This window comes from Mixophyes fleayi, chromosome 7 (assembly GCF_038048845.1).
Source record: "Mixophyes fleayi isolate aMixFle1 chromosome 7, aMixFle1.hap1, whole genome shotgun sequence".
NCBI classification, from domain to species: domain Eukaryota; kingdom Metazoa; phylum Chordata; class Amphibia; order Anura; family Limnodynastidae; genus Mixophyes; species Mixophyes fleayi.
Genome location: NC_134408.1, coordinates 91,884,628 through 91,909,026, shown reverse-complemented (window position 1 = coordinate 91,909,026; position 24,399 = coordinate 91,884,628). Strand labels below are relative to the sequence as shown.

Sequence of the window (24,399 nt, the reverse complement as noted above, 5' to 3'; positions counted from 1 at the left end):
TAGTATGGTTAAAGATTTTCTTATGCCTGTTACACTACTACAGCTGTGGTTGTGCAGAACGCTGCTTAAAGTCCTGGAATGTAATAAATCGAGTTACTAGTAAGAATGCTCTCGGTTGCTTAGCAACGGCGTTAGGTTTACCAAAGCTGGACATTGGTTAAACTAGTCACATGACTCCAATAGCAGCAGTTGCTTTCAGTATCTAATAATCACCTGTGATAGGCTCCGAGAGGCCATGTGACCAGAGTAAATAAACTTCTATTTTTCTGCCTACACTCGAATAGAGTCATGGGAGGATTTATTATGCATTGAATAGACCAACAACTGTAAGTACATTACCATCCCACAATAAGCTCTGATGTTATACGGTTCTTGTAAAAACCGACACATTAAAATAGAGCTGAAGTGTTGTTTGCACTAGATCACATGGTCGGGTTTTTATGTCTGAACAGACTGTATCCTTAATGTTTATATGTGTTGTTGTGAATAAGAATGTGACATATGACTTTCTCCCAAGTTTTTATTTTGATTATTTGTTAGTTTATTGTTTTTGTTTTTAAAAAAATGATTCTGGTTCTATGTTTGTGAAGGGTGGTTACAGGATGCAGGTGTTGAATCTTAGCTTTCATTTTTTTGGCTAAATATGCACTGATTTTTCTTATAGCGTTTGCCTGGTTTTGATATTCTAATGTTGTTTGAAAATACACATATATATATTTTGCAGCAGCTTAAGACTCACAGCTGTGTTGCTGTATTAAGTAATTGAGCACCTATAGGGTGGGTCAAATTGTATTGGTTGTACTTCTAACTGACTTTGATAGCTGACAAGAGAGCATATTGTAGCACAGGCAACATATGCTATTTAGCATCATAATTTCCAAAATTAAATATATACTGCCCTCCTGATGACATATTCGCTTCAATAGTCACCTGGTCAAATTTGTATGTTGTGAAGAAACCAGAGTACTATATGTGGTGAGGACCTGTCCACTAAGACAGGGGTCAGCAATTTCTTCAAGCCTGTGTGTGTGTGTGTGTGTGTGTGTGTGTGTATATATATATATATATATATATATATATATATATATACACATTTATGTATGTCATAGTTGCCTATTGTCCTGGAATATCAGGAAGACTGGGATTTCTGGAAATCCTCCCAGGAGAGCAGGACAACCTTCTGGATTCTGGCCCTTCGTTAGTTAAGTTTAGTTAAGGGATGGGTGCTGGATTTATAACGTGATTCACTCATCATCGTGGCCCCGCCCCCTGCCATAATAGGCAAGAATTATTGTCTAAGTGATGCAATTCACAAAACCCCGCCCCCCACGCCCACTTCCCCCTGAATCTTCCGGATTCAATATTGCCAAACTTGGCAGATATGCTATATATATTTAATTATTTCTTAATATGCCACACAATAGTGTCCCCAGTTCATATTATGCTTCACATTGTGCCCCCCCCCCCCCCAGTTTTATGCCACATAGTTGTTCCCCTATTTCATATTATCTCTGTCTCCTGTATTTGAGGTTCCAGTTCATGTTATCCCTCATAATTGTGTCCTTAGTTCATGTTATACTAGTAAGTTAATTGGTTGCTATGAAATTGACCTTCGTCTCTCCCTCTGTCTGTGTGTGTGTGTATATTAGGGAATTTAGACTGTAAGCTCCAATGAGGCAGGGACTGGTGTGAGTGAATTCTTTGTACAGTGCTGCAGAACTAGTGGCGCTATATAAATCGCTGCTGATTATGACGATCCCTCATAGTTGTGCCCCCAGTTCATGTAGTTCTTTACATTTGTGCCCCCCAGCTAATGTTATGCCTCATACTTACCTGGAGTCAGCATTTTTCATTCTGCAATGGAATCTGGGAGCTGCTTCACTAAAGCAGCCAAAGAGGATCTTTGGCTGCTTTACTGAGACAGCTCCAGAGCTCGACATGCCAGACATGAGTGGTCTGACCCCTACACTAAGATATATTATGTTTAATCATGTTCTACCTGGTGGTTTCAACTCCATCAATAGTGTGCCAAGTACCAGCAGCTCAGAGCCATGGGACAAGATGTAAAGCACTTATTCCTGCTTTTCTTCTATGACCTAGATCTTCTGTACTTTGACAACTTGTTTTTTTTAACACTGGGGCACATGTGAATGGTGGCACTTTTATTGCCACAAGTGTGCCCCCATCATGAAATAATAATTGTTGCACTGTCATAATTAATTATACACCCTATAGCCCCTTTAATTTCATCATCATATAATATTGGCCCATTAATCAATGAATAATGCTTGCTCCATAATTCAAAAGGTAATGGTGCCTCTTCTTATGTTATGAATCAGTCAGTGGCGCTGGACCCTTTGCACCCAACTGTCAACATCCTGGACCTTGTATCAGAGCTGCATAAACTTCCTACTCTATTACTTTACTGCTCTCTGACTGGGGTTATCCTTCACCTCCTTCACTGCACTGCACAATCAATTGTTCTGTATTGCCCTGCTCTAATCAGGCTGCTTCTTTCTACAACAAAACACTCACTTCAGCCCTAGACAATGCAGCTTCAGCTACCACAAACAGTCTCTGACGATCCAAACCTCAACCATAGAACACCAAACTGACCCACTACCTGCAAAAGTTTTCCCGCACTTCAGATCGCCACTGGAGGAAATCTCATTCCTATCCCGATTTCCTTCACTATAAATTCATACTTTCATCTTACAGCTTTGCCCTTTCAATTCACAAACAAGCTACTTCAAATCTCTAATATCCACCAGTCTTCTAACCCACATCGCCTCTATGCCATTTTCAACTCACTTCTCTGCTAATCTGCACCTCCTCCCCCTTCCTCCCTTACAGCCCATATTTTTCCCACCTACTTCAAAGACAAAATTGACACCACAATGCTCTGTTGTTGGCTATTTAGTTTTTCACGGTACACCTCTTCTCTTGGGGAACTAATTTGATAATTCGGCCTCCAGTACCACCTCTACACTGCTAACAACCAAATCTATATCGCTTCCCCTGACCTCTCCCCTTCTGTCTCGTGTAACCAATTGTCTTGCTGATATCTTCACATGGATGTCCCAACCATACCTAACTAAAGCTTAACATGTCCAAAACAGATCTTATTATTTTCCCAGAGTCACTACTTCCCTTCAAATCTCTCTCACTTTCAATATCACCATAATTTCCTCAGTCTCCCAAGCCCACTGTCTTGGTGTCGCACTTAATCCATCTGACTTTATTCCTCTCGTCCAGACTCTCTCCCAATCCTGTCGACTCCAACTTAGAAACATTGCTAGAATATGCCTTTTTCTTAACCAACATGCTACCAAAACTCTTATCCATACTCTCATAAACTCCTGTTTAGACAACTGCAACCTTCTGCTCTCTGACATTCCCGACACCTATGTAGATCCACTTTAATCTATCCTAAATGCTGCTGCAAGACTGATCTACCTCTCGCACAAGTCCACATCTGCTGCACCACTTTGCAAATCCCTACAACTGTCCTAATTTCCACTCTGAACCACACCCGCTCCTCTTGTTTTAGCCCTTTTCCACTGTAGGCTCTCTAATGAGCTTATTCTTTGTTTTCATGTCCCTATTTATTTTGTCTACCATGTATGTCCTGTTTTCCCTACTGTATGATGCTGCGGAACACTGTGGCACCTTACAAATCTACGATAGTAATAATAATATGAAATCAGGATAGCTCTGTCAGAAGGAGGTCTAAAAAACCTGCCTTGTTACTGGCAATTTTGACTAAGTTGTCAATAGTTTTGACTAGACTTCTGGCAGTTTCAGTGTTTTCAGACTGCCACACATTGCCGACTATTTCAGTGTTGACCTTTCAAGCCATTTAATTAAACATCGGGTGGTTTTAAAGTTAAAATTGCTGGCGAGGACCAGCAGGTTCGAAACCACCAGAATGCAGCTTTATATATTTTCCCCTGTGACTAAATTCCACAATAGCTTAAATTGATGATCCCATCTTAACATGTAAATATTGATAGTTTAATCCCTCCCATCTTTCAATTTAGCAATACAAATCCAGTCATTCCAAGAAAAAGTATATGAAGAGTCATTGCCAAAAAATGCCTGGTCACTTATAGATCCATAACAAGACTGCGTGTTTTACATTTACTTTCGCTTGGTGTTTACTATTTTGTTCAGCAATATGTTAGATAGGTTTTCAATTTGTCAGTATAAATCTTGATACACACTATTGAAAATTATTTCAGATGCGATTTCTGTAAGGATTTTACCAACGATTGAAAGTCCAGATGAGCATAAATATTTATGTGTAGACACCTGTAGCATTTACCTACAGATCTGCGATCTTCATCTCTCATAACCATCTGCTGAAAAGATTATAGGCTAGATTTACTAAATTACAGATCTGAAAAAGTGGATATGTTGTCTATAGCAACCAATCAGATTCTAGTTATTTATTTAGTTCATTCTACACAATGACATCTAGAATTTGATTGGTTGCTATAGGCAACATCTCCACTTTATCAAATACGCAATTTAGTAAATATACCATAGTTGCCTACTCTCCTGGAATGTCTGGGAGACTCCTGAATTTTTGGGAGTTCTCCCGGACTCCCGAGAGAGCAGGCAAAAATCCCAGATCCAGCTGTCGCTGTTCTTTAAGATGGTGGGGGGCAGGGCTAAATGCGGCATCATGGCCCCGCCCCCTGCCACAATTGGCTAAAATTGCCTAAGATTGACAGGGGGTGGAGCCTAATGGCGCACCGTGCATGGCCACGCCCCACTCGACGGACCCCCCCTCCCGGACAGCTGCCTCCAAAAGTAGGAAAGTATGAAATCTAAGCTCATGACTCGGTACGCTCTATAGATATCTGCCTACACTGCTGGCCGTGAGTGCATACACACTTCCACATATGCCCAACATTGTTTCCATTATTGATCGTGATGTTTATAACACCAAATCAAATGATACAATGTGATTTGATACGATAAAACATGATCGTGGGAGCGTACACACTTACAATATCTGACAGTCGTTTATCATGTGATGTGCACAATAACTGCATAAGTGTGTACCCAGCTTAACTTAGCTGACATCCTTTAGCCTGGGTGGATAGTCCAACCAAGTGGTCCAGTTTGTGCCACCACTAGAGGAATAATAACAAAGCTTTGGATGGGGGTGTCTAGCCCTAGACCAACCTCCTCCTTCTCTATTCAAACACCCTAGAAATAATGGTGAAGAGAGGAGGAAATAATATCACATCAGGTTATTCAGTGGAGAAAAGTAGATTTGTCTGTTGAATAACCACTTAATTGGCAGTGCAGCATGAAGCGAGAAATTGGGTCTGTCACAACAGAATCAGTATAGTTGTCAGAGAGCACTACTCTCCCCTACCTGTTCTTGCAGGTTTGACTACCTGCTTCTGCTGGTATCTTAAACTTAGTTGTTGTTTGGCCAGATCCTGGAATGTTGGGAATAGATATAAATACTATTCACCTCCTGGAGAACAGAGTAATTAATGAGTGAACACTGTTACATGAGCAGTACAGAATTCTCACAGGCAAGCAGTTAATGTCAAATGATGCAACTTCAGGTGTATCCTATAGGGCAATGTATTATAAATATTACACATTTCAACTTTCACTTATTTATATTAGCAACATGTCCCACAGCATAGTTTATAAAGATTAATAAAAGAAGAACTATCTTACTGAAATCCATGGGACAGGGGGCACTGTCTAGAGCTGACATCTGTCATGGTAACCACTATAAAATAATGAAAATGCATCTGGTGCTAAACTAGTTATTGTTGTTGAGGAACTGACAACTCCATAAGAGTATTGGCAAACAACTTGATACTGATTGCTGAGCAGCAATGTAAACAGGACAGATGTGTTCTCACAGCTGCCAATGGACTTAATATATGAGTGGCACAGTCTGCAGTTATTACAGTGCCATCTAGACTTCGTTCAGTAAATGGAATTGAGAATATAGGCTGAGGCAGCATATAGCCCCACTGCCATCCTGGCAACATTTAATAAAAAGCCCAAGCAATACTTGGATAAACTGATAAACCACAAAGCAGTCTTGGAACTACATAACAACACCAAAAAATAGTTTTATGGATGATCCTCCAGTTTTGTTGAAACACAACATTTCAAATACTTTAATAAAACAAATGATGAATACAATGTGTAAAGCAGTGGCTTATTGCATCTACAAATAGAATGCTATATTATTAATCATGTGCTAAATGATATTTTTATGGAGACTATCTTTACTTAAATTGCGTATATCTACAACTTTTCACCTACTGTGCTAAGGTTCAGAAAACCTCCAAATAGATTAATTCATATTTGCAGTCTTTGGTTTTATACATCACCCTCCGTTATTAAGGATTCTACAGCAGTCATTAAGGTTTTTGAGAATATCATACAGGAATCTAATTACACTCTAGTTATACATGACATTATGGGGTGGGATTTTGGCTCATCACAGCTTAGTAAATATTAGTAAATAGACCCATAAGTCCCTTTCCACTATCATTGATTATGGACAAAATATTTAAGCTCTTCTTTGCATTTCGAACACACAGATTTACTGTAATTTCATATATAGCTGTTGGTGGAATGCGTACATTTTTACTTTTTTTTTTTTTTTAAAGATTTTATTTTTGCAAGGGTCAACAGAAAGTAACATTCTGTACAGCAGTGTGTTACAAACAGCTGAAGAATATACATGCATTAAAACATACAGTGACGTATTAGAAAAGAACATGGGTAAGGGTGTTGACCCGATTTTTCAATAAAGAAAGAAGAAGCTTCAAAGAGAGAAGTTAGACAAAAGAGATTGAAGAGGGGAGGCGGTGTGGCGGGCCGTCTGAGAATAAAAGAAAGGTAGGAGTGGAATATAATCTGGAGAAGAGATGGGACGAATGAAATAGAGAAAGGAAGGATCCAGATGGTGCGATGCTGTAGAACCACGTGACGAAAGGAGTTTGGATTTGGAAGTATGAGGTCCATGACAACCCACACCTTGCAAAATGATTTAGAGGTTTTGGGGATGATACATGTCATGTATTCCATTTGATAAGTATACCATACAAGTTAACCCGTGCATGATACTCATGCATTCTAGTCAAATCAAGCTACTTGAGGTCTTAAAAAGGTTCTTGTCATGCATTTGGACCTAGCCCAGGCCTCCTCAGGGGAAGAGCGTTAGTTCCCGACGCAAGCGGCCTTTTTAATGTGTGTTCATGAGGTAAAATTACCTCACGAAAATGAGTTTGAGCCCTACCAAATTTCAGCCCTTTTTGAATTTTTTTTCCCACACACACTAAGAATTTAGTAGGTCAGTGTATAACTCTGCCCAGCAGGTGGCGCTACAACTTGGGTTGTTTTTTTTTCACACACAGACGCCACTAAGCATTTATATATTAGATTCTGACAATAATCGTCTGCAGTGTTGGGTCAATGGGTTGCTTCAAGTCCATGGCAATAGGCATAGGGCAACAGAGACTATGCGGCAAAACATCTTCATTTGATGTTTGGTAGCTGATGGAATCCCAAGAGGGAGGAGGAAAAACCTGGGAGAATAGGGGATGTCAAGTTGCAGTAGCTGTGAAGCAAAGTCCCGATGTTCCATCCAGAAAAGGGTAAGTTTGGTACATTACCACCAGATATGGAGGAAGGACCCTTCTGTCCTACAACCCCTCCAACATGTGGTAGATGAACCTGGGAAGATTTTTTTGTAGTTTGGCTGGAACCAAGTACCAACAATAAAGAAGTTTATAAGCATTTTCTTTCAATTTAACACAGATTGAACCAGTATAATAAGGAAATTAGATCTTTGCTAGAAGACCGCCAGAGAGAAAAAGATTTGAAAAAGGTCAACAGTCTACTACCTAAAGTTAATTTAGTGGTAGAATAAAATTTTCTTAATTGTAGGTATTGGGGAAAAAGTATGCTTTTGGAGTATTAAGCTTTGTTTTTAAGTCATCAGATGAGGGAAATGAAGTGTCTTTGGTGATATTGTTGAGGTACCTTTATATCTTTCCGCTTCCAATGTTCAAAGGATGGAATTATAAATCCTGGTGGAAATTTGGGGTTGTCAAAAAGTGGGATGATCGGGCTGGGAGCAGGGCGAGCTTAAATTTTGTGTGTCCTCGGTCCCAAAGAGTTATTGAGTGTGTGCTATAATTGGGTGATGAGAAGCGGACTGTGAACGACTAGTGCAAGGGAGCCAAAAGAGAGAGGAGGCGGAAGATTACCCAAGCTTTCTGCTGTGATCGAGACCCAAAATCTGGAGGTGCTAGGAGAGTTCCATAACACACATTGGGCAAGTTGCGCCGCTAAAAAAATGTTTAAAATTTGTTACCCTTAAGCCACCATCCTGCACCGATCTCTGCAGGATGAGAAGCTGGAGTTTTGGGCGCTTTTTGCTCCATGTGAATTGTGATGTGTAGTGTTGCAAAAATGTGAAAACATATGGCGGGATGCGTATGAGTAGGGCTTGAAAAAGATATAGCAATCTAGGTAAGATGTTCATTTTGATTGAATTAATGCGGCCTATTAATGAAATAAGATGTTGACTTCAAACTTCAAGGTCAGATTTAATCTGGGAGAGTAGTTTGGGTAATTAGCCTGAAAAAATCGACTGTATTGTTTAGTGATGTGTTTGCCTAAATATTTAATCTTTTTTTTATGCCATTTGAAGGGGAATTGCTGAATGAGGGATGTTCTCATTTTATCTGTTAGGTATAAATCAAGAATTTCTGTTTTTAGGGGTTTATTTTGTATCCTGAGATGGCGCTGCAAGTGTTGATATCTGCAAGGAGGGGGGTAGAGAAACTGCGGGGTCCGAGAGAGTCAGGAGAACATCGTCAGCATAGAGTGATATTTTATGTTCGGATTTCCCTACTTTAATTCCATGAATGGCCTCATTAGATCGTATCTTTGCAGTTAATGGTTTGATTAATTGGGAAATGATTAAAGGTGAGAGGGGGCAACCTTGTTTTGTCCCTTTGGAAATTGAAAAGGGGGAGGATGTGACTCCATTGGCCATCACCGTTGCCCTAGGTGATTGATATAGAGCTAGCAGGCCATCTAAAAGTTAACCGGAGAAGCCCATTGACTTCAGGACTCTAGACATAAAGGTCCATGAAATTCAATCGAATGCTTTTTCAGTGTCAAGCGCCATAATCAATTATGGTTGTTTTCTGGCATTAATAGAATGTACGAGGTCAATAGCGCATCTGGTGTTTATCTATGGCTTGGCGGTCTGGTATAAACCAGACCAGATCCGGTGGATCATGGAGGGGAGGAAGACATTCAACCAATTAGCTAAAATTTTGCCATTATAACTTAAGATCTACATTCAGTAGCTTTATAGGTCTATAACTGGAACAGGATGTAGGGTCTTTCTCCGGCTTTGGTATGATAATGATGGCCAAGGTCGTCGCCTCGTTAAAAGGGGAACCCGTTAAGATTTTATTGAAAACGTCTGCCATGTGAGGGGCAAAGTCCTTAGTGAATTTTCTGTAATATTATGGGGTGAGTCCGTCGGGTTTGGGGTAGAGGATCATATTAACTTTATCGCCGAGATTGTCTCTGTCTGAGTGATATCAGCATTTAAGAAGGTGAGGTCATTATCTGAGAGATGTGGCAATGAAAGAGATGACAAAAAGGATGTGATGTTCTTGTCAAGAGAGTCGGCAGAAGCTGGGGTCTCGGGGAGATTCTATAGCACTGTGTAATAGTCGTAAAATTCTTGGGCAATTTGCATCGGGTCGTACACTGGCTAACAGTTGGATATTTTTTTAAGTTTAGTGATTAGTCCTCGAGTTTTCCTCTGTCGTAGTTTGTTAGCGAGTATAGAGGCGACTTTGTCAGTCTGATCATAGCATTGCTGATTTAATTTTTTCAGGGTATTTGTAGCCCTGTAGGAGAGGATTGTGTTCAGTTGGCCGCTCACTGCGGAAATTTGTGTTAGAAGAGTCGCAGATGGGTGTAGTTTATGTTGGGTAAGCAGTAAGGTTAATTTGGTCATTTTGCCTCGAATGGTTGCCTTATGAGCCTCCCAGAGAATTCCTGGTGCGATCTCTTCTGAGGTATTCAAATCAAAATATTCTTTAATTGCATCCTTAATCTCTTGATGGGCCGAATGGGGCAACAGAAGAGAGTCGTCCAGGTGCCATCGATGAGATCGTGGAGCTAGTTTTATCAAGTCAAAAGTGATATCTACACCTGCGTGATCTGTCCAGCTGAGAGGGGTAATTCCTGTGTCTATTATCGTTTGAGTGAGAGAGTGGGAAACAAAAATCATGTATGTGCCAGAATAACTGCCATGAGGGGCTGAATAATGTGTGAAGTCTTTCGCATACACATTTTTAAGACGCCAGGTATCGTGTAGCGCTAATTTGTGTAGACATGTCAGCAGAGATCGGGTGCAGGAGGAAGCGTAAGTCCTACATAATATTGGTGAAAAAAATTACATGAATGAATAAAAATAAAAAGGAAAAATGATCATCAGTCAATTTGGAACCTTGGCAGAAGGATGGGGAGAATGATGGGGTGTCACAGGTAAGCGAAAGATTGAGAGAAGAAAGAGAAGAAGGCCTGATTAGGTCAATACCCTCGGAGAGGAGAGCCGCAGTTAGGGCCATCAATGAAATTATCAAACAATGAAGAAAAAAATTGTAATACAAGTAAGGGTGCTTGTGGGGGGTGGTTAGTTTAGTGAGACACTGGCGGGTAACAAAAGGGGCCATGTATAACTGTCCAGCATAATAGTTTTGAGTAACCTGAACAAAGTTGAAGTGGCTAAGTGACCAAAGGGAGGGGTGGTGGGAAAAGGAGGGAGAGGGAAGTAGAGAGGAGGGAGTGGGGGGGGGGGGGGAAGAGAACAAGGGGAAAAATGTGGTGAGGGGTGGGGAGAAATGATGGGAGAGAGGTTGAGGAGGAAAGGGAGGGGTGGATGGGAAAATAAGGGAGGTAGAGTTGGTGGGGGGGAGGGAGAGGAGAGAATAAACTAAACAATATGAACATTTATGCAATGTTAAATTTGTGACATCAACATAATTAACAGGTAACATCAGTCCAAGTTCCTAATAAGATTGTCAGGTATCCCGAGATTTGTTTATGTTCAAATAGAAGAATACTAGGACTACATAGTGGAAGGCAGTTTGGTTATTAGGTGTCCATAGGGTCTACAAGGCGAACAGGAACCGGGCAAAAGAATTTCTCTGAAATTGGAGGGGACACAGTGTCCATCGTGTGTAAACCTAAGACCAAGAAAAAGTATGGAAACTGTAATGAACTTTTGAAGGTTACCAATCAGTCTGGATTCATGGGAGGTCTTGTAGATCGACGTTCCACCTTTGTCCAGTCAGGAGACTGTACCAAATCTCTTGCAGGTCTCGATGAATTATTGCGTGCTGTGGATGAGGTAGGTTACGGAAGAATATCGAGCTTGGAGAGGATGTCTTGACCTTGGTCTAGTGATTTCGCATATAAGACAGAATTCCCAGCAAACACTTGTAGTTGGAATGGAAATTCCCAACGATATCGGAAATTGTGTTGACGGAGTATTCTCATAAATGGTTGAAGGTCTCTACATTTCTGGATAGAAGGGGCCAAATCTTGTGATATCTGAAGTTGCATTTCTTGAAAATCAATTGAATATATGAGTATAGTTGCATTAAGCAATTTTTCTTTTGTTTGATAATAATGAAGGCGGACTATGATGTCTCGCGGTCTTTGATCGGCAGCTGGTTTGGCTCTAAGAGCTTGGTGTGCGCGATCCATCAGAATTTCTCTATCTGTTAGGTCTGGAAGTAGGTGTTTGAAGAGGCTGGAGAGGAAGTCAGGCAAGGAGGAGTTTGTTACGGACTCTGGTACATACCGAATCCTCAGATTATTTTGCCGTGATCTGTTATCTTGGTCTTCTTATTTCTCTTTCACATAATCCATCTCAGTACGAAGCAAGGCTAGTTCACATTCAAAGTCTCCTGACCACAACAAATGTCATCGGTTTTTGATTCAAGAGTATCAGTTCTAGTACCGAGGGCTGCTATTTCTGATTTGAATTCGACAATCGCTGTCTTGAGTTCTTGCTGGAAAGTAAGTTTTATATCATGTGCTAGGTTAGTAATAGCTGCTTGAACTGTGGGATCTGTGTCCAAGTCTGATGGAAAGCGAAAACTTGAAGAGCGAGATTGGTCTGCTAGTGGCGAGGAAGTAAAAATGGGAGCTGTCCCTCCTTTGGCATGTATCCTGTTTTTAGTAGACATCTTGAGTGCGACTATTTTTTGTTGTTGTTTTTTTTTTATTATTGTATTTTGTTTTTATTTATTTATTTTTGGTTTTTTTTTATCTCTCCTGAGTTTCCTCCGTCAGAGTGGTGGAATAGTTGAGAGAGGGAAAGGGGAAGATATAGAAGGGGGACTGGTCACATAGATAGAGATTATCAGGTCATCCTGGCCCCTCAGGCGCCCGAGTCTGCTTGGTTTTTACATTCACTTGTCCGCTTTGAAGTTATAGGAATGTGGTTCAACACATCAGTGTGCCACAAGGAATAATTATTTAATCAACAGAAGAGGTAATATTAGAAAGAAGCAATTTCAATTCCTGAGTAGAGTTCTGGGGGGATCCAGGCCCCTCAATCCGTGCCCCAGAGCAGTCGCAACGGGTCAGGTGTACCCGTCAGCTGCACAGTCAGCGTCCCTACTTTCCCAGCGAGTGGAGACTTGTTTATTGGAGCAGGCAGGCTGAATTAAATATTTTAAAGTTATATACCAGGTCTCAATTGGTATATCAGACGGCCTGAGATCTATGTCCTGTCGTAGTTCGTTTGGCAGGAAAATAGGCTGGGATGCTGATCCAGAGGGTAGGTCTTCAGAGCAGAGCTCCATAGTATCAGAATCAGCACAAAGGTATACTGCGGATGGTTTGCTCAAAGACTGTAGTTTGGAAGAGCACAAAGCCGGAGCTAGTGCAAGACATGTCCTGCAGCTATGGCGTCCAGACCACGCTCCACATTTTTAAAGTCATAATTTAAGCATGATAATGCTTTTTATTTACGACATATTTGGATACTTCAGAAGCCTTCTGAATTTGTCTAATCTAGTAATGTTTTTTTTACAAACATTTATTATTTGGTCAAATATCCTTACTTTGTACACACATGGAAACGTTATATAGATGACCTGCTTTTTAAATGGACAGAGGATCTGTCAAACTATAGTTACTAACTATACTTACTACTACTAATAATAATTTTAAACTAGTATTTATGTACTGTATACAGCCAACCAGGTTTACAATAAAGACTGATCTATATCAAATATTCATCTGAGGTTGACTCCGATACCTACATGAATACAAATAATGGCCACAAATTAACCTGACTGAATTCTACACCATTTCCGTTCTGAGAGACCCAAATTTATAATTACCAGAGTTGTAATTTGAAAAACAAATTAGCTCTATCTTCCCTGGGTTAAAAGTCGGCACGATTGCGGTACATTTGTCCATTTGTTGTAAATACAAGATGTACAGATATGGAGTAAAAATGTGTCTCCTTTTATATCTCATAACAATTTAAGTAATCTTAAGGTTATATGTTCCATTTCCTGCCAATCTTTCTATACCATCTTTACTGCACTTATACCAGCATATTGTATAAAAGGATGTATATACAGGTATAGAGTTTTTATTGACATTTGTCAATTTACAGACAATTTTTGGATATTTTTTATGATCTTTGATTTGAGGGTTAATTACTGGTTGTTTAAATAAGGAGTACCTCTCCCACATGGTATAATGTTTCATTATTACTTTTTGAAGGGACTGTTCCCTAAATGCATAGTGTGTCAGGATGGACCACCTATGCCAACCTGTCTGTTGTTGCTGGGAATCGGCTGGGCTTACTTTACCACTGTTCCCTTTTGTTATCCCAAATGCACCTTCTTACTGCAGTAGCACGGGCTTACAAATGCTGCCACCACTGGCAGCATTTGTAGGCCCTTCACTACATCCAGAACCGCGTTCCTTTTGGGTAACTGTCGCTCCTAGGTTACCCCCTTGCTGGTGTACCTGGGCTGGTACCCCTGACCTCTTCCTATGGATCAGGGTTGTTGTGGATGGATTCACACTGGCCAGAGTTTCTGGGTAGCGGGCAGAGCAGTGGTATCGGACAGCTGGATCCAAAACTCAGTACTACTTTCAAAATAGAATACACACAAGCTTAAATATGACTGCCAAATATGGGGGAACTAGAGGGCTAGAAAAAGTATATTTTTTTATAGTCCGTAGTCACCTCCTTCCCTCACACCCCCTCTCTCCTTATGTCATGCTGTTACTACTGTGCACAATTACTTATGGTGAATTAATAGGGGATAGCACAGGGGGTGGGCAGACAAAGGTTGAGAAGCTAAGACTTTTTTGTGGCTATGTTATTGCATTCAATAATATGTTCATAAGGCAAGTGTACAATATGCTAGTGTTATGTAAATTTGGTTAAATGGTTCTGTTGTACTGGGGGAAGGAATTGAATTTCAATTTCAATTGTTATTTTATTTGCTATTTTTCATCATTGGTGCATTTAGAAACATGTCTCCCCCACACATCAGAAGTGTTACTTGATTTGTATTAGTGCTCTCATGCATGAGATTAGTGGTAATGCTATTCTTTTTTTTTTTAATAAATTCAATTTTTGTTGATGTTGTACAGATGACTTAGAAAAAATTGAAGCCACAATGGCAGAAGAAACTGTGCCGACTGAGATGTCAGATGTGCTTCAACTTAACGTGGGAGGGTGTTTGTTTACTGCAAGACGAGAATCTCTGTGCCGCTTCAAGGATTCAATGCTCGCGTCTATGTTCAGTGGTCGCTTTCCTTTAAAACTTGATGAATCTGGTAAATATTTTGATTTGGTTTTGTTTTAACTGTTCCAGTGCAATAAATCTGTGAAATTCTGTGACAGCATTGCTCCTTATGAAGCTTCCAGTTGTGTTGGGAAACAATATATTCAATTTATGAATATATTTTTTTTCTAGAAATGGTATTTTAGTGTAACGCCCACTACAGATTGGAGCTCTTCTTTTATGGGCCACTACCATTGATTTTAGAGTTTACTATGGGACAGATAATATTCAGATGGAGCACAGTACTTGCATCAATCACCTCTAACCATGCTGCACTTTGCACAATTACACTACGTAGTGGGTGGGGTTAGGATTTGGTGCGAGACCTCCATATGAGAGGTACCGTTTGTGCTATATGTCTCATTTTGTGTTTGGGTAGCTGCATTTTTGCAAATTGTGACTTTTCATAATAAACATACAGTTTTACATCAAACCAGCTACATCTAAAACGCATTGAAAACCTTATGATTGATTATATTACATAATTTATACTAGGTGCTTGCATAGAATGGGCAAAACTAATAATATTTGTATTTCTGATATTACATATTTGTTCTCATGTAGAGTTGAACTTAAGTCCATTTTATTTGTGTAAAATACGCATTCCTCTACTGCTCATGAAAAATGCATAAGCATATGTTCCTATGTAGTCTCCGACGCATTGTACACTTACTACTCTCTACACTTGCTTCACTGTAGGCCATGTACAGTAAGGACATTTTATGTAACTTGCCTATCGTTCAGAGGTGGAAGCACCGCCAGATATGCCGGTCCGGGGGCATACCTGTTGCCGGTGCTTGATCTCTGGTGCAATATACGTATTGATAACAGAAGCCTAGACTGGTAGTTGCAAAATTGGGGAGCAAACTGCCTGGGTTCCCCCAGAAAAAGTCACTTTCAAGGCTAAGCTATGACAGGCTGGGCTTGTGACTCTATAGCAGGGAAACACACAGAATGGAATCCCTCTATCATAAAGCAAAATAATGGGGAACTACAAGCGGTAGCATACCCATGGCTGCCAGAGCATCCTGGCATTTGTAGAACTACATGCATGAGCATGCTTTGCTGTCCAGGGTCCACTGGAACCTTTAGTTAACCTGTGAAAAAATCCTGTAAAATAAAGACACCCACACTAAGACTTAAACACTCCCTGACACATACACTCTTTATCCCCTTTATTGCTCTTCTAGACCTTAAAGTTCTTATCTTTTTCAGACTTGCAATCCAAAGGTTTTAAAATAAAAAAAAAAAAACAAGCAAAAAAAACAAATTAACGGCCCACAAATGACTGTCTTAGAGCCAATCATTCTAACTAATGGCTGGTCCGCGCATGGGAAGAACCGCTCTGATTGTTTAGAAGAGGATAAGCTCACATGGGTTTTAATGAAGTACACTTCATTCATAAATGACGATGACTGCCATCTGTACCTCATGATGATACACTTAAAACATTTTATGTCACAAGCGTCTCAAAATACACTAGTAAATGTGTTTTTTTTTTTGGGATGCGTAAATTGTTTCGAACTCTACACCAGTATCCATATGCATAAGGTTACGGAAAAAAAAGGAATCTTCTTTAATTGCAGGTTTTTGCCTGATTGAAAGAAATGGTGAGCTATTTAGATATATATTAGAATATCTACATGGAGAAGTACGAATCCCAGAGGATGAACAAATGAGAATTGCTCTACAAGATGAGGCTGATTACTTTGGAATTCCTTACCCTTACAATCTTACGGATCACTTGGCAAATGAAATGGAGACATATTCTTTAAAGTCAAACGTAGAGCTGAAAAAGGTCTGAAACATTGTCCTTCTACAATTGTTTATTATTCCTGTTTTGTGTTACTGACATCATCATCATCATCATTTATTTATATAGTGCCAACATATTCCATGGTGCTTTACAATTGGGGACAAACATAGTAAACTAATAAACAAACTGGGTAAAACAGACAAAGAGGTGAGAAGACCCTGCTCGCAAGCTTACAATCTATGGGACAATGGGAGTTTGACACATGAGGCTAAGTCTACATTTTGCATTTTGGCCCAGCCAGGCTGTAAAGGTAAAAGTGACTCAAGCTAAATGATCCTGTCACACAACAATGTTGGTCAGGGGGTAGTTGTCTTGTGTGAAATTGTGTAATGGGTAATAGGGTAAGGTAGTGAGGTTAAGAGGGTGGTTGAGGAATATTATAAGCTTGTCTGAAGAGGTTGGTTTTCAGAGAACGCTTGAAAGTTTGTAGACCAGAGGAGAGTCTTATTGTGCGAGGGAGAGTATTCCATAGAGTGGGTGCAGCCCGAAAAAAGTCCTGGAACCGGGAATGGGAGGATGTAATGATGGTGGATGAGAGACTCATTTCTTGTGCAGAATATTGTTGGAGCTACTGTTTATATATTATGCCTAGCCTGAGCTGTTTGGTCCAGTGTGGTCCTTGGTCTCTCAAGAGGTTTGCACATTTATACTGAAGCTTTGGATTTTTAGAATTAATCTATAACTGCTACAACTGTGTACACTATTGTAATTACTGCCAGACCTGTTCATGCAATGCACTTGTGGCCTCACTGAAACATGAGGTACTAGTAATGCCCTATTGTGAGTTTTTTTCTTGTTAATACCTTGATCATCACCCACTGTATACATACTGCCTGTCAGACAATATATGACTCCAATGCCCAATAATGATCTGGTTTGAAATTCATAGTATTTTTATTGGGCATTGCGACAAATGCAGTTGAAAGAACAACAACTGTGTGTGTGTTCTGTGCAATCAGTGTGGGTCTGCAGTGGAGCCAGAAGTGATCTTGATACCAGGCCATATGAGCTGAACAGTGGGATCTCACCTTATTTAGGCATCTAATATGTTTGTATGATAAATTGAACCATAACCTCGAGTGTCGAGCAGCTTGATCAGCCTTGGTATGGCCTGCTCTAGCCAGTGACTAATGGGGTTGTTGGCCAAAATGCTTTTATTGATGTCATATAGGTGTGAGGAAGAACGATAATTGCTGTGATCCAAAGCTATGAAATATTTTATTACACCAATATTTTTATTTCAGTGTATAGTACATTTTCAGCACTTCATGAATGTTTTTCAAAATATGTCTTTCAGGTTTTGTTTGATTTCTGTGATTCCTATGGTGTCATATGCACAAAGCCTACGGTGTGGGTATTGCATTACTTGCACACAAGTGGCTCTAGTTGTGAAAGTAAGGTAATTGGCATCTATGCCACCAAGGACGATGGAAATATTGCTCTTCGGAATCAACTGGGAAATAGAATTAATCATAAACACATGTATAAAAGGTGAGACTGTTTGAAAACAACACTTCAATTTTATCATTTTAGCAATGTGCATTAATATCTGTAGATAAAGTAAACGGGGTGGGATATATTAGGCAGCAAGTGAACAGTCAGTTCTTGAAGTGCGACTTTGACAAGGTGCAAATTGTGATGGTTAGATGACTGGGTCAGAGCATCTCCAAACTGGCAGGTCTTTTGGTGTTTCCTGGTAAGTAGTGGTTAGTACCTACCAAAAGTGGTCCAAGGAAGTACAATCAGTGAACCGGCAACAGGGTCAAGGGTGCCCTTGTCTCATTGATGCACATGGGGAGTGAGGGCTAGCCTGTCTGGTCCAGTCCCACAGAAGAGCTACTGTAGCACAAATGGTTGGGGTTTGGGGATCATTTTGGGGGTCCGCTTGGACGTCTGTGCTTGTTGATTGGTGGTGGTTGCTGCCATAGCAGAGTAAACAGGTGTTCCGAGTCTGTCGGTGCTGTTAGTGGTGAGGTGTTTTCGTGGCGCAACTCTTACCTTTAGTGTTCTTTGTGGTGTTGTGTCATTGGGGTTTGTTCTTGGTCCTCCCGTTCAGTTAATGTAGTGTTTGTTTACCTGGGGAAGAGAGAGGAAGGACGGGGGGGGGGGGGGGGGGGGAATAGGGTGCTTGTGAGGACACATGGGTGTGTAGGCAGGCGGATTACAGACAATATACTTCCCTGGATCCTGGATGGAGTGGTCTTTGCGTTTAGTGTTTGCAGCTCTTATGCTCTGTATATATTGTTATTTTGCTGCTACAGTGATTATAGCTCTGGTGTTTAAGGCTCTTATGATTAGAAGATAGTGTCTGTTGTTGTTCTGCTGTTGCTGTGACTATGGCTCTTGTATCCAAGAATCTCAGGAGCAAGTGATAACAGCTCTTGGTGTGTGCATAGGCACAGTGGTGAATTTAGATTCAGGTGGTTATAGCTCTGGTTTCAACTGTTATGTTAGAGTATTGTTTGTGTGGTGTATTGGTGTGTATGTGTTTATGTGGTGTGTTGTGTGGGTGGTTCCACCACATTCCAAAGCCACTCTATTGAATTGAGATCTGGTGACTGCGGAGCCCATTGGAGTAGACTGAAATTTTTGTAATTTTCGTGACACCAGCTTGAGATGAAGTGTACTTTGTGACATGGCATGTTATCCTGCTGGAAGTAATCATTAGAATATGGGTAGACCGTGACCATAAAGGGAAGCACATGGTCTGTAACAATACAATACAATACTCAGGTAGATTGTAGTATTTAAACAATGCTCAATATGTAATAAGTATGCCAAAAAAAACATACCTCACACCATTACGCCACAACTACCAGCCTGTAACGTTGACACAAAGCAAAGTGGATGCATGGATCATGTTGATTACACCAAATTCTGATGCTAAGATCAAAATTCGCTATGCCAGGTGACATTTTTCCAATCTTCAGCTGTCCAGTTTAGGTGAGCCTATGGACGCTGTAGCCTCAGTTTTCTGTTCTTGACTGACAGGATTTGAACCTGGCATGGTCTTCTGCTGCTGTAGCCCATCCAGTTGAAGGTTTGACATGTTGTGTGTTGAGAGATGCTCTTCTGCATACCACTGTTGCAACGCATGGTTATTTGAGTATTTGTCACCTTCCTGTTACCTTGAAAACCAGTCTGGGCATTCCCCTCGGACATCTCTCATTAACAAGCCATTTTAATCCACAGAACTGCCACTCACTATATTGCAAACTCTATAGACTGTTGTTAGTGAAAATCCCAGGATTTTATATATAATAAAAAAAAATAATAATAATAAAAAAATATATATATATATATATATATATATATATATATATATATATACACAGAGAGAGAGAGATATAGAGCTATAATATATTGTATGTGTATAGAACAGGAGCACTATATTACCAATATTTCTGCATGGGTGCTTATTATGCTGTGATAGCCTTCAGTGCAGGAATGGAAAAGAAAATATTGTTCAAAGGAGATTGAAGTATTGGTGTTGTGTACTTTTTTTTATTATCTTGAGCTTTCTTCAATTTTACACACAAAACATCAGATGCCAAATATGACATTTTTTAGGAGAGGACATTTAATTTCACTTAATAATTCCCAGAAGAGTAGTGAGCCCAGCAGCTACCTTATAGATGCTAATAATGGAACAGGATATAGCTGTGCTTTTATATTTTTTGAGATACGGAATGTGATGATTCTATGGTATTCTTTTTCTTGCTGTGCCAGGGAAGCTGGTGGTAACATCCAGTACATATTAAGCTACTACAGTATATCTGAGCTGAGAGCCTTCATGGATGCGTTTGAGACCTGGGAAGGAAGAGGTAAGAATATTTGCATTCTATGTCTTCACTACCCCCATACTTGGTCCAGTTCATGCATATTACATGTTTAGTTAGCTTTTTAAATGATTCGTTCTTTATAAGTAAATACTAAGCCTTAATTGTGATAGGAAGGTTCATTTGTATTTTTCACAAAAATGGCTATTTTAAATGTTGTAAATACTTACATAGAAACTAAACATGGCTCTGATTGAAGTTGTTTTTGTTTCATGAGGTAATTTACATGTTTCTGTTTCCAGATGACATAATAAAAACCCTTTTTGTTGTACAGGATTCAGCTACTGGAGGGTTCCTCAGGAACTAATTGAGTGTTGGACCCTTGAAGAACGCCCAATACAAGGAGATCCAGATAATATAGCCCCAGTGAGGAGAAGGTACAGGAAATACTATATCAAAGTCATTTAACATTAGACCAGGAGAAGTGTATAGAAATCGGACGCTAAAAGCAGTGTGGCTGAAAGTATAGTTTTGTTGTTAATGGCACTCACTTAAAAATTATCAAAAACAGCTTGGTTGCCATCCTCAAATGTCTTCCATCCAACAGAAAGTAAAACATCTAGTCACTTTCTGAGGCGGCACTCCAGGAATTGGAATCGATGTCAAGGTTGTAAATGATGTGACTTTTATTATCCATGTACTATCCGACGTTTCAGTTATATAACATACCTTTCATTAGGGATATAACATCCAGAATTAAGAAAAAATAGTAAGTTTAAATAGAGAAAGCCCTCTTACCTGGAGTGCAAGTGTGTGACGTGCTATCTTTCCCCTTCCGCGACCAAGTAAAGTGTTGCCTAGGAAACCAGACGCCACCTGTGTGTCCAATCCGAAAGGCTCAATCTCACTTCCGTAATAAGCGAGGCGTTAGTATCGGGGCTAACCATGGATTCCTGAGGATAACCACTGAACCATTAGAAAACAAAGTTATTAAAAAAAGATACCACCTAATCAAAAAAGGGGAGCGGCAGTGCTGTATTGTAGTATAATACAGCACTGCCGCGGATGCTGCTTGACAGCGCCGCGGCTTCTGTAGAATTCAGACTCGCCGAAATGGAGCTGCTGCGCATGCGCAGCAGCTCCCTCTCGCAATATTTTTTTTTTTTACGGGGGGTCGGAAACCCCCCCTTCTAAATCCTGCGTTCGCCCCTGGATGTAGTCTACTGCAGAGATGTTTATGGTACTTCCATTGAGTTGTTATTTATACCCAATCAGAAAAGGTGCAATATGTGATCCTTGCATACACCGACAGATGGCACCAGCATCACACAGCAAAAGGCTATTCCAGAATTTATCTCATTGAAGGGCACAGCCCATCTTGAAATGAGTCTTGTCCAATCATCTACTATGTGTAATCACTACCATATTGCAATACATGTTTTTGTGAACTGTCTTCAGGAATTTGGAAACTCCAATATTGACAAAAGAGAAAGAATACAATATGTAATAAGGACAGAATATGATAAGTGTATGGGGATATACAGTATGTATATTTGTATGTGTGTGTGTGTGTGTGTGTGTGTGTGTGTGTGTGTATGTATGTATCTCAAACATGCTTCTGTTTCTTTGTAGGAGGTTCATAGACTTCACCGAAGAGAAAGAGGATTTCAGTGTGGCACCCAAGGCCGGCCCAAAGCCCATTCGATTTTCTGGCCCATCTACAAATACACATATTCGAATTAAGAACTCAACCTCAGTAAAAGGCTCTATTATGGACTCCAAACCAAAGGCTGCAACGACTACCACACTAAAGAGGTCAAGTGTCAGTGAGCTTATATCCGAAAAAACTGATACAAAATGTAAACTCTTGCCTTCTGACCCTCAGTTGTCTCTTGCAGCCCACAAAGCAGACCTGCACAATAGTAAAAATGGAAGCCAATGTAATTCTAAAGCTTCAGCTTCAGAAAAGCCAGGGACCAGTCGTGTGATACGTCTGAAGAGACCATCTCTGAACCTGTAAATGAACTTCCATTATTGGAACCTACGTCCACTACAGCTTTTCCTACATAACAACATAGTGGAGCCTGCTTCAAACTAATGTCAGTTATCACAGGAATTAACTTTTTAATTGAAAAAAATATACAATATTACTTTAATACGTGTTATTTATGTACAATACCTACATCACATGTATGGATAACTGCTTGTTTGGTGGATGGTGCCCTCTATAAGATAAACTTTTTTTTAGTGGATTGTAAGTAAAAAAAAAAAATATGGACATAAGCCATTACATATCGAGGACCTTATCTATTTCTTTACTTGCGTCTTGTACCTGACACTGACTCACAGTTGAGGGGACTTTGTGTGCCGCTTTCATAACATAAATGACAGCCTATAGACTATATAGACCTGTAAAAACAAAGTACAGGGCTGAAACATACCTTCATTATTGCTCAGAAGAGCAGAGCAGGGACCGCAAGCAGACATACTGTGTTATCAGGCACTTCTTTCCATATTTTTCTATGGGGCCTGATAATATAAGGTTGATATATGTAGATAACATTAAGCAGCTGAAGCAGGGTCTATTTAAATGACACACCTAACTAAATTATAGAAGTTTATACAGTTTCTGCCTCCCAACAAATGCCATCTTCTCCACCCCTCAGTGCAAAACTGCAGTGTTGGTGACTACATTGGGCGGCGTGCGTCTTCCCTAAGAATATGGGCCCATAGCTCTCATAGCACTGTGCGCAGGGGATTTCTACCTGTGACTTACAAACATTATACACCACTAATTCAACATGCTGAAATGGATACTTGCAAAGCAAGTAAATGAAAGTTGAACACGTGAAGAGTTCTATTGTATTAGTCCTAGTATAATATTAATGGGGGTACAGAGGCGCATGTGGTATTTTTGCTTGTTGAAGTCAGCTGTGACCATGTGATGATGCTATTGGTTGTATGAGAGGCTAGAAGTATTTGTGGTAGTTTATCATTTTGATTGGATTCAGGATAGAACCTGGTGGAGTGAATTAGGTTTGTGATTGCTGTGGAGAGAGCTTAGTGCGGTGTAAATATGAATAGCCTGTTCTCTTAGTGGTCCTTAGGACACTTGTTTGCTGTTGTGCTGAAAAATAGCTAGGGAGTAAAAAAATGGTAAATTCAAAAAGTTATTTTTGAACTTACCTTTTGCAGGGTTGGTGAAGTACTATACCTACTTGGGTACTTGTATGAATTATCCTAGAATTTCTTAAAATTACAAAATCTCATGCTTTCTGTTCTCTTATGTGATCCTTTCTTCTCTCAGTGCAGCTTAGAGATGCTGCCAGGTAAAATTGTTGTCATCTTCTGTGGGGTCTGTTTTAACCACTTGAGGTGAAGTGTTCTGTGCTAGCCATTGCGAGCGACTGTGTTCTACTTTCATTTACTTGCTTTGCAAGTATCCGTTTCAGCATGTTAAATTAGTGATGTATAATGTTTGTAAGCCACAAGTAGAAATCCCCTGGGCGCAGTGCTATGAGAGCAATGGGCCCAATGTATTTATTTCTCCCTATAGGGGACATTTTTTTTATTTATTTTTTTTGCCAGACAAATTGGGAGAACAGTTTTGTACACTTATGGCTGTCAATCTTAGTTAATCAATTGGTAATATTTGAATGGGGTATGATCATTTAGGAAACTATGCATTTAATAACAGCATTCCGAGCCACTATGTAAGGATAACTTGAATTAACATATAATTATCCGGGACCGTGGAATATTCTCTGTGCCTGGCAAGAGCATTACTTCAGATTTATTCATGTTTATTTTATATCCGCAAAAAAGCTAAAGATGATGATAGTGTCTAGAGTACCCTTAATTTAATTGGATCCGATAGCGTTAGTAG

At 40.0% G+C, this 24,399-nt stretch overlaps 1 protein-coding gene across 2 annotated transcripts; it reads left to right on the top strand.

Annotated features, from left to right (window-relative positions):
- Window positions 1–215: 215 nt before the first annotated feature.
- On the top strand, window positions 216–22,669 carry KCTD18 (potassium channel tetramerization domain containing 18). Of its 2 annotated transcripts, XM_075180101.1 has the most exons (7): window positions 216–326; window positions 14,725–14,910; window positions 16,505–16,716; window positions 18,032–18,225; window positions 20,464–20,558; window positions 20,848–20,950; window positions 22,146–22,669. In XM_075180101.1, exons 2-7 carry the CDS (start codon window positions 14,751–14,753, stop codon window positions 22,531–22,533), a joined length of 1,152 nt encoding a protein of 383 aa, XP_075036202.1. In that variant the 5' UTR covers window positions 216–326; window positions 14,725–14,750; the 3' UTR covers window positions 22,534–22,669. The 2 variants fall into 2 exon arrangements, with proteins under 2 accessions (XP_075036202.1, XP_075036203.1); XM_075180102.1 differs by lacking the exon at window positions 14,725–14,910 and having other exon boundaries at window positions 217–326.
- Window positions 22,670–24,399: the final 1,730 nt, after the last annotated feature.